Source organism: Otolemur garnettii, unplaced genomic scaffold (genome assembly GCF_000181295.1).
Source record: "Otolemur garnettii isolate 467f Iridium unplaced genomic scaffold, OtoGar3 scaffold00027, whole genome shotgun sequence".
NCBI lineage: Eukaryota > Metazoa > Chordata > Mammalia > Primates > Galagidae > Otolemur > Otolemur garnettii.
This window is the reverse complement of record NW_003852422.1, coordinates 7574504-7587953: the sequence shown is the minus strand read 5'-3', so window position 1 is coordinate 7587953 and position 13450 is coordinate 7574504. Positions and strand designations below refer to the sequence as shown.

Sequence of the window (13450 nt, the reverse complement as noted above, 5' to 3'; positions counted from 1 at the left end):
TCTGCTTCCAGCACAGGGCCAGGACTTTAGCTCCTATTTCCCAGATGTTTCCCCAAATAAAATTACCTTCATCTGTTTTACCAATTTGTTTAACCACCCAGAATATTTTTCACAAGATTACCAACACATCATTTTAACATATATTTAAGTATTCTCAAAAATCATTTGAAATCAACAAATATCAGTTTCAAAACAGGCTTTTGAGGACATTTTGTCTATTACATGGGTCCAACCTGCAGCCTTTGGGCAGCATATGGATTATGTGATGCTCGTTTTGCTTATCTGTGGTGGTGGAGATTATGAAAATCATGCACAGATGTTTTCTGTGTTGTGCTCGTCGGCTTTCCCTAGTGTTTGTGTATTGAGGTTGTGACCCAAGACAACTCTTCTTCTTCCAAGGTGCAGTGGAAAAAAAAAAGGTTGGCCACATCTGGTCCAACACGGAAACTGAGTATTTGCACGTGGCAGTTCGGCCACTAAGAGGTAAAAAGTTTCAGAGTCCACATTCCACTTCTACTGCTGGTAGGCTAGCAACAGAGAGAGGGCAGCATAACCTCATTATTTACATAAGCCAACGCAAAAACTTAGCAGCAGAGAAATAACTAGCATTTTTGTTTAGATCTCATTTTAAAGTACTTAATTTTAAAAAACAAACATAACCATCTATAAACAAATACCTTAACTACAGTCTCCGACAATGACCAAAACTGTTTCAATAAAGTTCCAAGTTATATGTTTAAAAGAACTAAAAAAAATTGATTTTTTTTAAAACAAAAAAATTCTACCTTCAAAAAAAAAGCATAGAGAATTAACTTCACATTATTTCAGCAGTAAAATAAGTAAAATAAAATATTCTTTTCCAGTTTAATTGATTACTACCCAAATAAACACATAGATTTTTTAAAAAATGAAAAAAGGAATAAACTATATGCTATAACTGATAGGTTAAGTTTTCCATCAATATTTCAGTCTATATGTAGATCATCTGTAATACTTACTGATGAGTTGTTGTAGAACCTCTAGTTTTTAAGCTATATACTATTATTAAGACAGACACCCATATTTTAAATGCAACTCCTGTCTTAGACTGGAATGCTTTCATTTTCAACACATATGTTTTGGAAAAGTATCACTCCTCAAAACAGAAAGTTCCTTCAGAAACATACTAATGAATATATTTAAAATTAACACAGTGATGTTATTTTCCCTAAAGCAAAACATTACATAAATATATGTAATATATATGTATACATTTATTTATTTATAAATTGCATGTGAACTTTATGGACACCCTGTATACTTTATATACATATATATATAATGTACCTATGTATGTATATATGTACATATATGTGTATATATATGTGCGTGCATACACACACACATTTGTTTTTCCCTTTGAGACACAGTGTTACTCTGTAGTCCTGGCTAGAGCAAAGGGACATCACCATAGCTCTCAGCAAACTCAAACTCCTGGGCTCAAGAAATCCTCCTGTCCCAGATTCTACAACAGCTGGGACTAGAGGTGTATGTCACAACACCTGGCTAGTTTTTTTGTCTTTTTGTAGAAACAGGGTCTCACTCTTGCTCAGGCGGTTCCTGACCTCCTGACCTCAAATGATCCTCCCACCTCAGCCTCCCAGAGTGCTAGAATTACAGGGATGAATGACCACGCCCAGCCCAAAATACTACATTTAAAATTTAATGCTTTATTCTTGCGTTCCCAGATGACATGATAATATATTACACATTTAGACTATATGCTCTGCAGAATTCTAGGAAATAAAATTGCAAATGATTAGTAACTAAAGGCAACAAAAAGGCATAGGTAATAATTTTCTGGATGCCATAAATTCTCCTACATGCATGTTAGCATGCCACATCTTTTTCTTTCCAATAAGTACAGCACAAAACACTTGTGCATGAACCATTTGAGATATTTTTACTACCAACATTCACTCAGAGACAAAGCCTCACATTTAAAAACACAGTGAGGAAAAAAATTTAAAAGAAATATTAATATTTATCCCAATTAAAATCACCTTTAACATACATTCATACAAGATAGTATTTTGCAATAAAAATTAACAAATTACAGCTACATTCAACAACAGTGATGAAGTTCAAAAAAAGTTAAAGGCGTATATATCATATATAATTTCATATCCACAGAGGCAGAAGTCAGGGTTGGGCTTGGGGCAGGAGGGGAGGTAATCAATGAGAAGTGGCCTGTGGAACGCTGCTCATGCTCCAATACCTATTATGGGGGGGGTGATTTCTTGTTAAAGGCAGATATATTCACTTAGTAAAAATGTACTGAATTGTATAATTTTCCAAATGTATGTGACACCACAATAAAGAGAAGTTTTTAAAAAAGCCTTTCCAGAAATTAACAAGCTTTTTTCCAATAGTGTGCTATGAAATGAATTTTTCTTCTTTGTACATTAAAATGTTTGTTACATGAACAATTTATTTTCTAAATAATAGCTTAAAATTTAAAAGACCAATGTTTAAGAAAAGGAAAAGTTAGGCTAAAAGAGAAAATTAGGAAAAAGAAAAGTTCTAGAATTAGAAGAATAAAGAAAGTTTACTACTATTAAAAACAAAAAAGAAAGTTTATAACTAGTAAAAACAGCTTCATAAAATAACTAAAATTACATGCTAATCCCAAAAAGAATTTTCAAAAAACAACTAAAACATGAATTCATGTAGTAATTACTCAAACTATAAATACAGTTTAGACCGTGAAACAAATTCCCAAATATCAAATATTAAGCTGAGTCAAACACCAGAATATTTAATACTACAACACACATATTTCCTGAAAGTCTTTTGATTAGCTGTCAAAATAAAAGTATTAAGCAAGCAAGTTGCTGGCAGAAGACAGACAGACAAATGAGAAATCTTCCAGAGAAATGTACACCACCAGAAAAATAAAAAATCACTTAAGTTACTAAAATATACAACACACTAGTAATATACATACAGAACAACAAAGGCGGGAGACAGGACAGTAGTTGTAAGGATCCAACTTGACAACACTTAGCGACAAAGCTTGCCGTGAGCCATGACGCCAGGACACTCTACCCAGGGTGACAACTTGAGACTTTGTCTCAAAAAAAAAAATAAAGGAAAAGAACAAAGCCATTTCTGACACTTTTGAACAGACAAAACAACAAGAAAACGAAAAGGTTACAAGACATTAACAAAGCTAAGTAGGAAGTAATTTCTGAAGTACCTCTGGAGTATGGTTTGTGTCCATGTGTCAAAGAACTTGAGAAATGTTGAGTTAATAAACAGCTCTGATAACATTTATGTGACTGCAGAGAAGGCACACGGGCCTTGATACAAATGATAAGAGCCAACACACGCCCTCCCAGAGACAAGATCAGCAGGCTTCCAAGGACTTCATTCAATTAGAAGGTATCTCAAGCATATCAATTGTATGTGCGTGTAAACAAATACCAAGGATTTTTCAGGCTTACTGTTTGCTAAACACAGAGGTGGGCTTAATTAGGAAAAATGTATTAATTAGTATGGAAGACATAATCCCTGCCATCAAAGTGACCCTGAAGTTATTAAAGAAATGAACGTAGCGGCCAGGCACAGTGGTTCACACTATAATCCTCGCAATCTGGGAGGCAGAGGCAGGAAGGTCACATCAGCTCAGGAGTTCATGACCAGCCTGAGTAAAAGCAAGACTTCATCTCTTCTAAAAAAAAAAAAACAAAATAACTTGAAAAATTAGGCAGGCATTGTTGCAGGTGCCCATAGTCCCAGCTACTTGGGAGTCTGACACAGGAAGATCTCTTGAACCAAGGAGTTTGGGGTTACTGTGACCTAGACAGATGCCATAGCACTCTAGCCTGGGGCAACAGAGTTAAGACTCTGTCTCTAAAAAGAAAGAAAAAAAGAAAGGAAACTAGGTAAGTCAAATATATACATGTATATACCCGCTAACAGCAAGTCCTGCCTTTTATACCAGATTAAGTTCTATGGTGCAAAGGACTAATTCTAACTCACTACATCCAGCACCTAATACTGCTAAGCCCACTATAGGCAATCAATAGTCACTAAATAAACAAGTGAAGAAATAAACAATTGTTCAACATTTGTACTATAACATATGCAATAAAAACAATTCCTAGATTAAAAAATAATTTTCTATCAAATGATTTGTCAAAATTGTTCAGAGCACTAGCCATTTCTCAATTTCTACATTCCCAATATAATCTCTGTACTTATTTTGAAAATGGCCTCAAGTAGAATATCTTCACACTATCAAATGATTAGAAGAAATTTACGACAGAGCATTTATTGGTGATATTCAGTAAACTACAAGTAAGCATATTCCCTGCCTTACCTTCTCAACAGGTACAAGCGTTTGTAGCAGTCGTACTGCAAACAGGGAAATGCTGACAAAGGCCATTCTGTGGTGCACCAGCAGCACTTCGGGCTGTTCCAAGCTGACGCTGCTTTTATGGTAGCATATGGTTTCTCCAAGGGACCCCAACACCTGCAGCAGTTTCTCCTTCTGAAAATGTTTAAACAACAAATAACATAAGAAAATAACCAATTTGAGGGGCCAATACACTAAGGTCACTGACAACAATTTCAAATATGACCATTAAATAGTAAACAAACCAAAACAAAAATTTATTCCTCTTTGAATAATATTTGCTGACATGATTAAAAAAAAAAGCAAAAAAGAGTGAAAAGAACACATTTTTTAAAAAATTAATAGTTTTAGGTTAAGGAATGCTGTAATTCTAGCACTCCGGGAGGCTAAGGCGAGTGGATTGCTTGAGCTTAGGAGTTTGAGACCAGCCTGAGCCAGAGTTAGACCAGAGTGAGACTTGATCTCTAAAATAAGCAGCCAGGTGTTGTGGTGAGCACCTGTAATCCCAGATACTCAGGAGGCTGGGGCAACAGAATAACTTGAGCCCTAGAGTTTGAGGTTGCTGTGAGCTATGACACCATGGTACTCTACTAAAGGTGACAAAGTAAGACTCTGTCTCAAAATATATATATATATATATATATATATATTTTTTTTTTTTTTTAAGCATTTGACAAGTAATGTGATGAGCCCTAACTAATAATAAATAAAAGAATAAAATACAGGCAGTGTCTGTGGCTCAAAGGAGTAGGGTGCCAGCCCCACATGACAGAGGTAGCAGGTTCAAACCCAGCCCCGGCCAAAAAAAGAAAAAAAAAAAAAGAATAAAATACAAAAGTTTAGTGAACCACAAATTCCTGCTAGTGGTTCAAGTACTAGTTTCTAGTACATGATTGTTATAACTTGGAACATAGGCATGTAAATCTCTCATCAAGTATTTATTATGCTTACTGTACACCTAACACAGTGTCAGCCACAGTGGGCAGGAAAGTATTAGCACAAGAGACACTCCCTGTCCTCAAACTGATCCCAAAGTTATGAAAGAAATGAAACAAGAGTCAAATATTTAAAAAGCAACTGAATATCAAATCACATAAACTCTTTCTCTTTAGGTGATAAGGTTGTTTCAAGTGGGAAATGTCTGCCATCATAAATTTCTAAATAACTCACTACTCAAATAGAAATTACACCTTTAAATTGAAAGTTATACATAAATACAAAGAGGAAGCTAAAGCATATAGACTGACTCGCAACAATAGAGACCAAAATGTATCTTGGAGATGCTGACATGCTCCATAAACTACCTGGTAAAAGGACAGCCTCGGGGGAAAAAAAAAGCATTGCAGTTCTTACTCTCAATTTTCCATTGAAAATACATGAAAAATAAAAATGAGAAACTGAAAACGAAGAACAAAAATGTAATGTCAGAATTTTTTACACTCAAGTATACATATACAAGAAACATAAGTAGCAGATACGTAATATAAAAATGATATAAAGGCTCAAAGCCACAATGAAATACCAATTTACACCCATTAAAATGCTTATTATTAAAAAAGAAAACAAAAAATAACAAGTACTGGCAAGGATGTGGAGAAACTGGACGCCTTCTGCATTGTTGGTAGAAATGTAAAATGGTATCGCCACTGTGGAAAAGGTAAAGGCAGTGTCTCAAAAAAATAAATACAGAATTGCCATATTATCCAGCATTTGTCACTGCTGTATACATGCCCTTAAGAACTACAAGTAGGATCTCAAAGATAGATTTTATACACCCACATCCACAGCGGCACTATTCACAGGAGCCAAAATGTGAAAACAAGGCAAGTGTCCGTCGAGGGATGAATGGATAAATAAAATGAAATGTGTGGTATATGAACACAAGAAAATATTGTAGAATAGCAAAGCATTTTAAATATCCCCAATCAAACAGACATTTTACAGTACACAGTTTCTCCACTGTCCACACACATCATGGGCTATGTACCCCACAGGGCCTCTGGGAGCAGCGACTGCAGCAGGCAGGCTCCCCAGATGCCTCCACCCCACTGCTCCTCATGCAAATCTCACCAGCACTTCCCTGTGTAAGACCAGTCCATCCTGCCTTCAGAGGAAAGGCCAAACGACACACAGGCCCTCACTTCACTCACCAGCCTCTCTCCACCATTTCCATCTCATCCTATACTTAGGTGCTTGTGTCCCACCACCAGCCTAACAGGCACCACCTACCAGAACTATCCAAGCCTCCCTGGATAGCTGTGGCTCATTCTCTTCTTCTCTGCCAGATTAGAAAAGGCAAAACCTCTATCTTTATCTACCTGGCCGAATTGTAAGTTAAAACTCAGTTCATTCAGATTTACGAAAAGCCTTCACTTTGGGAGTGGTTGTTCAAAGCACTCTCAGCAATAAAATATAATGGTTATAATATAGGTTATAATATAGACGAGGTCCCCTGTCTTTTTCAGGGAACTTGAAAAAGAATCTGCACCTCAATTCTTATCTATAAAACAGGTTATATAACTTAACAAGGTTGTGATGACTAAATGACTTTATAAATAATGCCTGAAACACACAGTAAGTGCTACGTTAAACTATCTTTGTTTAACTATTATCCCTCGGTGCTTATATCTCACTTGCACTAGTATTAAAGTATGCCCCCACCTGATAGACAAAATGCACCATCTCCCCATGGATAAATGAGGTGCTCAAAGTTAACACAGAACCAGTAAGCCATGCTGAGCAGGGCAGCAACCTCGTACTGCGTCCTCAGAAAGGCATTGTGAACGAAATCACAGAACCCTAGCTCTCCAGGAGGCTGAGGAGGGAGAATTGCTTGAGGTCAGGAGTTTGAGACCAGCCTGAGCAAAAATAAGATCCTGTGTCTACCAAAAGTAGAAAAATTAGTCAGGTGTCAGCTCAGTGCTCAGAGCTCAGTGGTTACGGCACCAGCCACATACACCAAGCCTGGTGGATTAGAGCCCAGCCTGGGCCTGCTAAACAGCAATGACAACTGCAAACAAAAAAATAGCTAGGGCGTTATGATGGGCACCTGCAGTCCCAGCTACTTCAGAGGCTGAGGCAAGGGAATCACTTAAGCCCAAGAGTTTGAGGTTGCTGTGAGCTGTGACACCATGGCACTGTACCTAGGGTGAGAAAGTGAGACTCTGTCTCAATAAAAAAAGAAAAAAAAATTAGTCAGGTGTCATGGTGGCACCTGTCATCCAGCTACTTGTAGACTCAAGCAGGAGGATTGCTTGAACTCAGAAATTTGAGGTTTCTGGGAGCTAGACTGATGCCACTGCACTCTACCCAGGGTGACAGAGTGAGACCCTATCTCCAAAAAAGAAAAAAAGAAGTCACAAAACCTCCCATTATACAATTAAGCCAAACCATTTCCTGTTGTTAGTGCCGAGATAAACTGCAGCCAGAAGCCCCCTCACCTACCTGGCCATTTGGAAGACCCATCGGTCAGAGATTTTGGGTTTTGAGCTTGGAACCCACCCAGTCAGGGGTTGACTATTTTAACCAATCAGAACTGGACAAGTCAGAATCCTTCAGATCTTCCCTTTGTTCTTTGGAGAGCACATTGTCACTTGTACTGGAGGCTGTGACTCATCAAGCTGCAGATTATTTTTTACAGAAAATAAAGCTCTCCTTTCTTCTCCCCCCAAAGATCTCATGGCCTGTTGTTAAGATTAGCAAGTCATATTAAAAGTATCTATACTCACAAGCATGAAAAGAACTTCATCCTATTCACCTTACACCCCAGGGCCTCACACATGACAGGCAAACAAGAAACGTTTGGAGAACTTAACTAGCTGTCTTTGGGATGCTGACAGTAGCAGGGGGACCTAGGCTAATTTAACTGTCTTTGGGATGCTGACAATAGCAGGGGGACCTAGGCTAATTTAACTGTCTTTGGGATGCTGACAGTAGCAGGGAGACCTAGGTTAATTTAACTGTGTTTGGGATGCTGACAGTAGCAGGGGGACCTAGGCTAATTAGAGATCCCACATCCCAGTTACAGATTCACTCTCTCGTTCACCATCCTCATGGAGCCCTCAGTGGATTCTTGGACAATCCTCTTAGCCTCACTTGAACTGAAACCAACAATTCTACCAAAAGGCCTTGATATCAAAGTTACCAGCTCATAGCCAGGCAAATGAGAATTTAGAAGCAATGAGTCATAAAGAAGAAAAAAAAATGCTTACCAATGACCACAACGACAGGAATGCCACAGTGAAGAAAGGCAAAAAATCGAGCAGAAGACAAATCCCATAGTCTAAGGTTACTGGGCACAAATAAAGCTCCTGAGTCTAACTCACCATACGAGGAAGGAAAACCTCTTCACCAGATTTCACAGAAAGAGGATGATTTAAGACATCCATGAGGTCAACCTTTTATAAGTGCTTACCAACAATTTTTTAATTTTAACAAAATATAGCAATTTGGGTGAAAATGCTTTTTCTTTTATTCACTTCAAACAAAACAAAAATCCTCAGTTGGGAATAATTTCTTTTACTAGGCTTTCCCAAACTCAGAGAGTTCCTGACATGACTGCTTTCAGCACTATTTGAAATATCTAGAGATTTGATTAATATCCTCAGGCATTTAATTTCTAAATTGGTAATATTTATTATCTTGTCCCATAATGACTCAACAAGAATCCTGCTTCTGTCTTTCTTCTTAAAAATGGCAAAAGTGGGAACATTAAGAAATTTTACTTGTTTGTTTCTTTTAATACACAGCCAAAGGAAAGAGAATTTTTTTTCAAGGAGGCATTTATTCTTTTTAAACAAGTAAATCAAATATAATTTCAAGCAGTACTGTTTTATTTAGCATTTCTAACATACCAATTGGCACTCGTCCAACAGAATTAACCTTTAAAGTAAAAATAATTCATTGAATCATAAAAGATCAGCAGCCAAAAGTTAAAAGTGAATGACTAACTTTCACAGATAAATGTTCCGGCCAAGAAAAAGAAAGTTAATTTAGGAAGCAACTGATAAAGCATTCCTCACACTTCTAAGGAAAAGCTCACTTGTTGAAAGCCTTCAATATGTGAAAATCTCTTAAAAGGACTAAAAAATAGTGTGATAACCTTAAGGACTGACGAGAAACCAAGATAAGAACTATTACCACAACCAAAGGATTTAAAAATATATTATACCTGCCATAAAAAATACAATTTGTTTCTCTTTTCAAGAAGTTTGTGTTACTAAAAAATAAAGTTTAAGGTTTTTTTCACACATGAATCCTGGTATGAAGCAAACATCATATTTTATTTATTTTTTATGTTCTGACCTCTATCCACAAGGATTTCAGATAGCCTGCAATGTTTAATTAAATATAGACATATCCTGAGCAAAACAGCATAAAGAAAAAGAAAATTTGGTAACTATAAGAGTCAATATCATTTTTATGACTAATAAACTTTGATTCACTGCCCTGACGAGATAAGCAAAAAGGAAGGGAGGGAAAGAGGGAGGAGGGGGAAGAAAGACAGACCCGATAGTACTGATTCAAATTAACAGGACAGACAGAATACCAGTTCCTGAGGCAAGCTTACAAAATGATCATTTCAAAGTAAAAGACAGAAAATGGCAAACGACTCCAGATGTGTTGAAGACATACTCTGGCAGTCCACAGAGCCCTGAGATACCGTGTTGTCAAGAACATTCCTAAGACCACACAGCACAAACATTAGTTACACGGGCAAAACACTACATATCAAAACACTCTTTAAAAAAACAAAAGAAAGGCATACTTTCCAAAATTACCCACTAAAATACAAACAGCAAAGAACAAGGCGTTCTTGGATCTCTCCACACCTTGAATGATTGTTTCAAAGTTGGTACTGAATTTTTACCCTAAATAAACATACACTTAAGTCCCTAATAACTTGCAGATAAGCCAGGTGCTACAATGACCTTTCAATAATTAAAAGTCTTACATAAAACTTCCACTTCTGGCCGTGAAGAAATAATAAGGACTGATCCTCTCCTTCCCACGAACTCAACTAGAAAACTGCACAAGATACATAAAAAATAATGTTAAACATTGGATAGCAGGAAGTGCAGGGCTGTGATGCCAGAGAGAAGGAAAATAAGCAATGAGAATCCTACTGTACCTGAAAACAATCACTGCACAGCAGGTAGAAAAGAGAAACTCGGAAAGTCTGATAATCTCCATGACGAGGGAGGTGAAGATGCTGTGGAAGCTCAGACTGTTAGGAAAGGTGGGACAGCCAAGCAAAGAGGTCCGGAAACCTACAAAGGGCTCCACTTAGTCCACGCGGAGATTAAGTTCCTCAAATCATAGGAAGAAACTCCCAACAATGCAGGCCAGAAAGATCACAGAGATTTAATCTGAACAATTCCCAGGGCTCACACAAGACAATGAAAGATTCGAAATTCAACCAGCCAGAGCAGAGAGTCATCAGTAATCACTTCCAACATTCAGTTGAGATCTCAGAGCGGTCACACTTCAGGAGTAGTTTAACCCCAAGTAAAGGTTCCTCTAAATCAGAGTTTTACAAATTTTTCTCAAGATTGAAATCTTGAGTCAAAAAAAATTTTTTATGGACAATCGTCCTGGTTTCCAGCAACTAAAAGCAAATGACATCTCCCAAATTGTGAAAATCAAAAACAATCTTAGATATTGCCAAATATCCTCTGGAGGGCAAAATTGCTCCCAGTTGAAAACCACTATTCAAGACCCATTCTAACAAAATTTTAAAAAGCCTTCAAGAATGAAATTGCTCCATAAGTAACTTAACTACCTGTAAGAAGAGAACTAACTTCTAAAAGGACAAAATTAAAAAATCAGGACACTCAACAAGGCAATATTCAAAATATCCAGTTTCTAGTCAGAAATTACTAAATATACCAATTATTCACATACAAAGACAGAGAAAAAAGCCAGACCACGAAAAAGACCCAAAACAGACATATTTACATATAGAAGACCTATACACTGAAAACTTCAAAACATTGCTGAGACAAAGAGTGAAATAAGGGAAGACGTATATACAACGTCCGTAAATCAGAAGACTCAAACTTATGAGAAGGTGTTGATGTCACTTTTTCCCAAATAGACCTACAAATTAAACTCAAAGTCCATTCAAAAATCACAGTAGGCTTTTTTGTAGAAATTGACAAGTTTCATTCATGCTGGAAATACACAGAACCTAAAACAGCCACTATTACACATTTATTAGAATGTTTTTTAAAAAAAGAAAAAAGATAGGTGGGCTGATGGTAGCAGCTTAGGGAGGTGCTACATGATATATTTTTAAGTTCTAGAAACAAGATATAAGAGCATGTATACAATATACTACCTTCTGTGTAAGATGAGAGCGGAAATGAGAATCTACCTACTTTTTTGCTTACATTTGAGATGACAACAGAAAAAAAAGGGCCAGAAAATAAAGGGGCTACCAATATGGAAAATTCCGTAAAGAAAACAGGAAGGCAGGGAGACAAGTCTAAGCTACATTTTTATGAAGAGAAAACAATCCCCCAAAGTGAAGACAAATTGAAACCAATCTAATTCAACGGGCAATAGAGAAAAGAATTCTTTCAAGTGGCTGCAAGGCACAGTATTTTGTATATCCTTAGTGAGATTAGGTCTAGGTCAAAAGGAACTGCAAGGAAATCCTGAACTTCATTAGGGTTTTTCACAGTGGTATTTATATTGCTATTCTGAAACTCTTCTATGTATGCTTATGTTAAAAGCTAACAAGCAATTATATCAATATTGTGAAGAACTATGGTTCTGAATAAGCAAAATTATAAAAAATATAAGTTTAAAATGGGAGAACTAAGAATATCAGTGCATGATTTTTGGAAACAGATTTCCTAGTTCTGTCACTGAGGGGGAAGAATGATATCACAGTAGCTAGAAGCAACCCTGATGGCCTATTGGAAGATCTTCATACACTTTTCCCCATTATAAATAAGTTCCAGGCTATGTACAAAATAAGCGTGGGACATAATATGTCCCAAGAAAGAAAAAGTTACTTTATATCAGAAAGAAAAAAAGTTTTCAAGATTAAGGAGAAAATGAAAACAGCTTAAAGGAACCAAAATAAAATAAAAACTAATTTTATTACCCATATCCCAAAGAAAACATTGATTCTCACCATGTCAATAGCAAAAAGGCTGTTGTCATCCCAGATATCTGTTGAAATTGCTTCACCAATAAGTATCATATTTTCTGCAAGCAATTCCAGAACTCTTATTATCATTTGTCTGCTACCTAGGAATACAAACAGGAGAAACTAATGGAAAAAAAAGTTATATAACTTTAAAATAATCAGCTGGATATCATACTGCTCAATTCTCTAGTTAGTCATGCCACAAAGTTCCTATTTCTCTTTCTCTCTCTTTTTTTTTTTTTTTTTGAGACAGAGCCTCAAGCTATCACCCTGGGTAGAGTACCATGGCATCACAGCTCACAGCAAGGTCAAACACTTGGGCTTAAGCGATTCTCTTGCCTCAGCCTCCCAAGTAGCTGGGACTACAGGTGCCTGCCACAATGCCCGGCTATTTTTTGGTTGTAGTTGTCACTGTTTGGCAGGCCCAGGCTGGATTTGAACCTGCCAGCTCTAGGGTATGTGGCTGGCACCTTAGTCGCTTGAGCTACAGGCACCACCTCTCTCTTGTTCTTTAAAATCTGTTCAGAACTGCTTAGAGATGAAAAGGGATATGACAATCTATAATACCATTAAAGACTTATGCTCCAAACATTACACTACTTGACTAAAATAAATCAAAGGTATTCACAAGTGGGAAAGAATGCATGAAAAGAACAGCAATAATTAACTAAAAATACCTTGAAACAGATTAATAAAATTTTTCAAATTCAGAGAATATTCATGATAAACACAGAATGTGTCAAGGCACCAGGGCAAGTTTAGAAAATGCCTTCTGGCTCGGCGCCTATAGCTCAACAAGCTAAGGCGCCAGCCACGTACACCTAAGGTGGCGGGTTCGAATCCCCAGCCTGGACCCGCCAAACAACAATGACGGCTGCAACCAAAAAATAGCC

General features: G+C 37.0%; 1 protein-coding gene across 1 annotated transcript in view; it reads right to left on the bottom strand.

Annotated features, from left to right (window-relative positions):
• Positions 1 to 13450, bottom strand: part of RTTN (rotatin) — a 149815-nt gene that overhangs the window by 120326 nt on the left and 16039 nt on the right. Inside the window, exons 10-11 of the mRNA XM_003788403.2 lie at positions 12543 to 12658; positions 4364 to 4534 (exon numbers count right to left, since the gene is read on the bottom strand). Coding sequence (XP_003788451.1) covers positions 4364 to 4534; positions 12543 to 12658 — 287 coding nt within the window. The remainder of the gene's footprint in view (positions 1 to 4363; positions 4535 to 12542; positions 12659 to 13450) is intronic.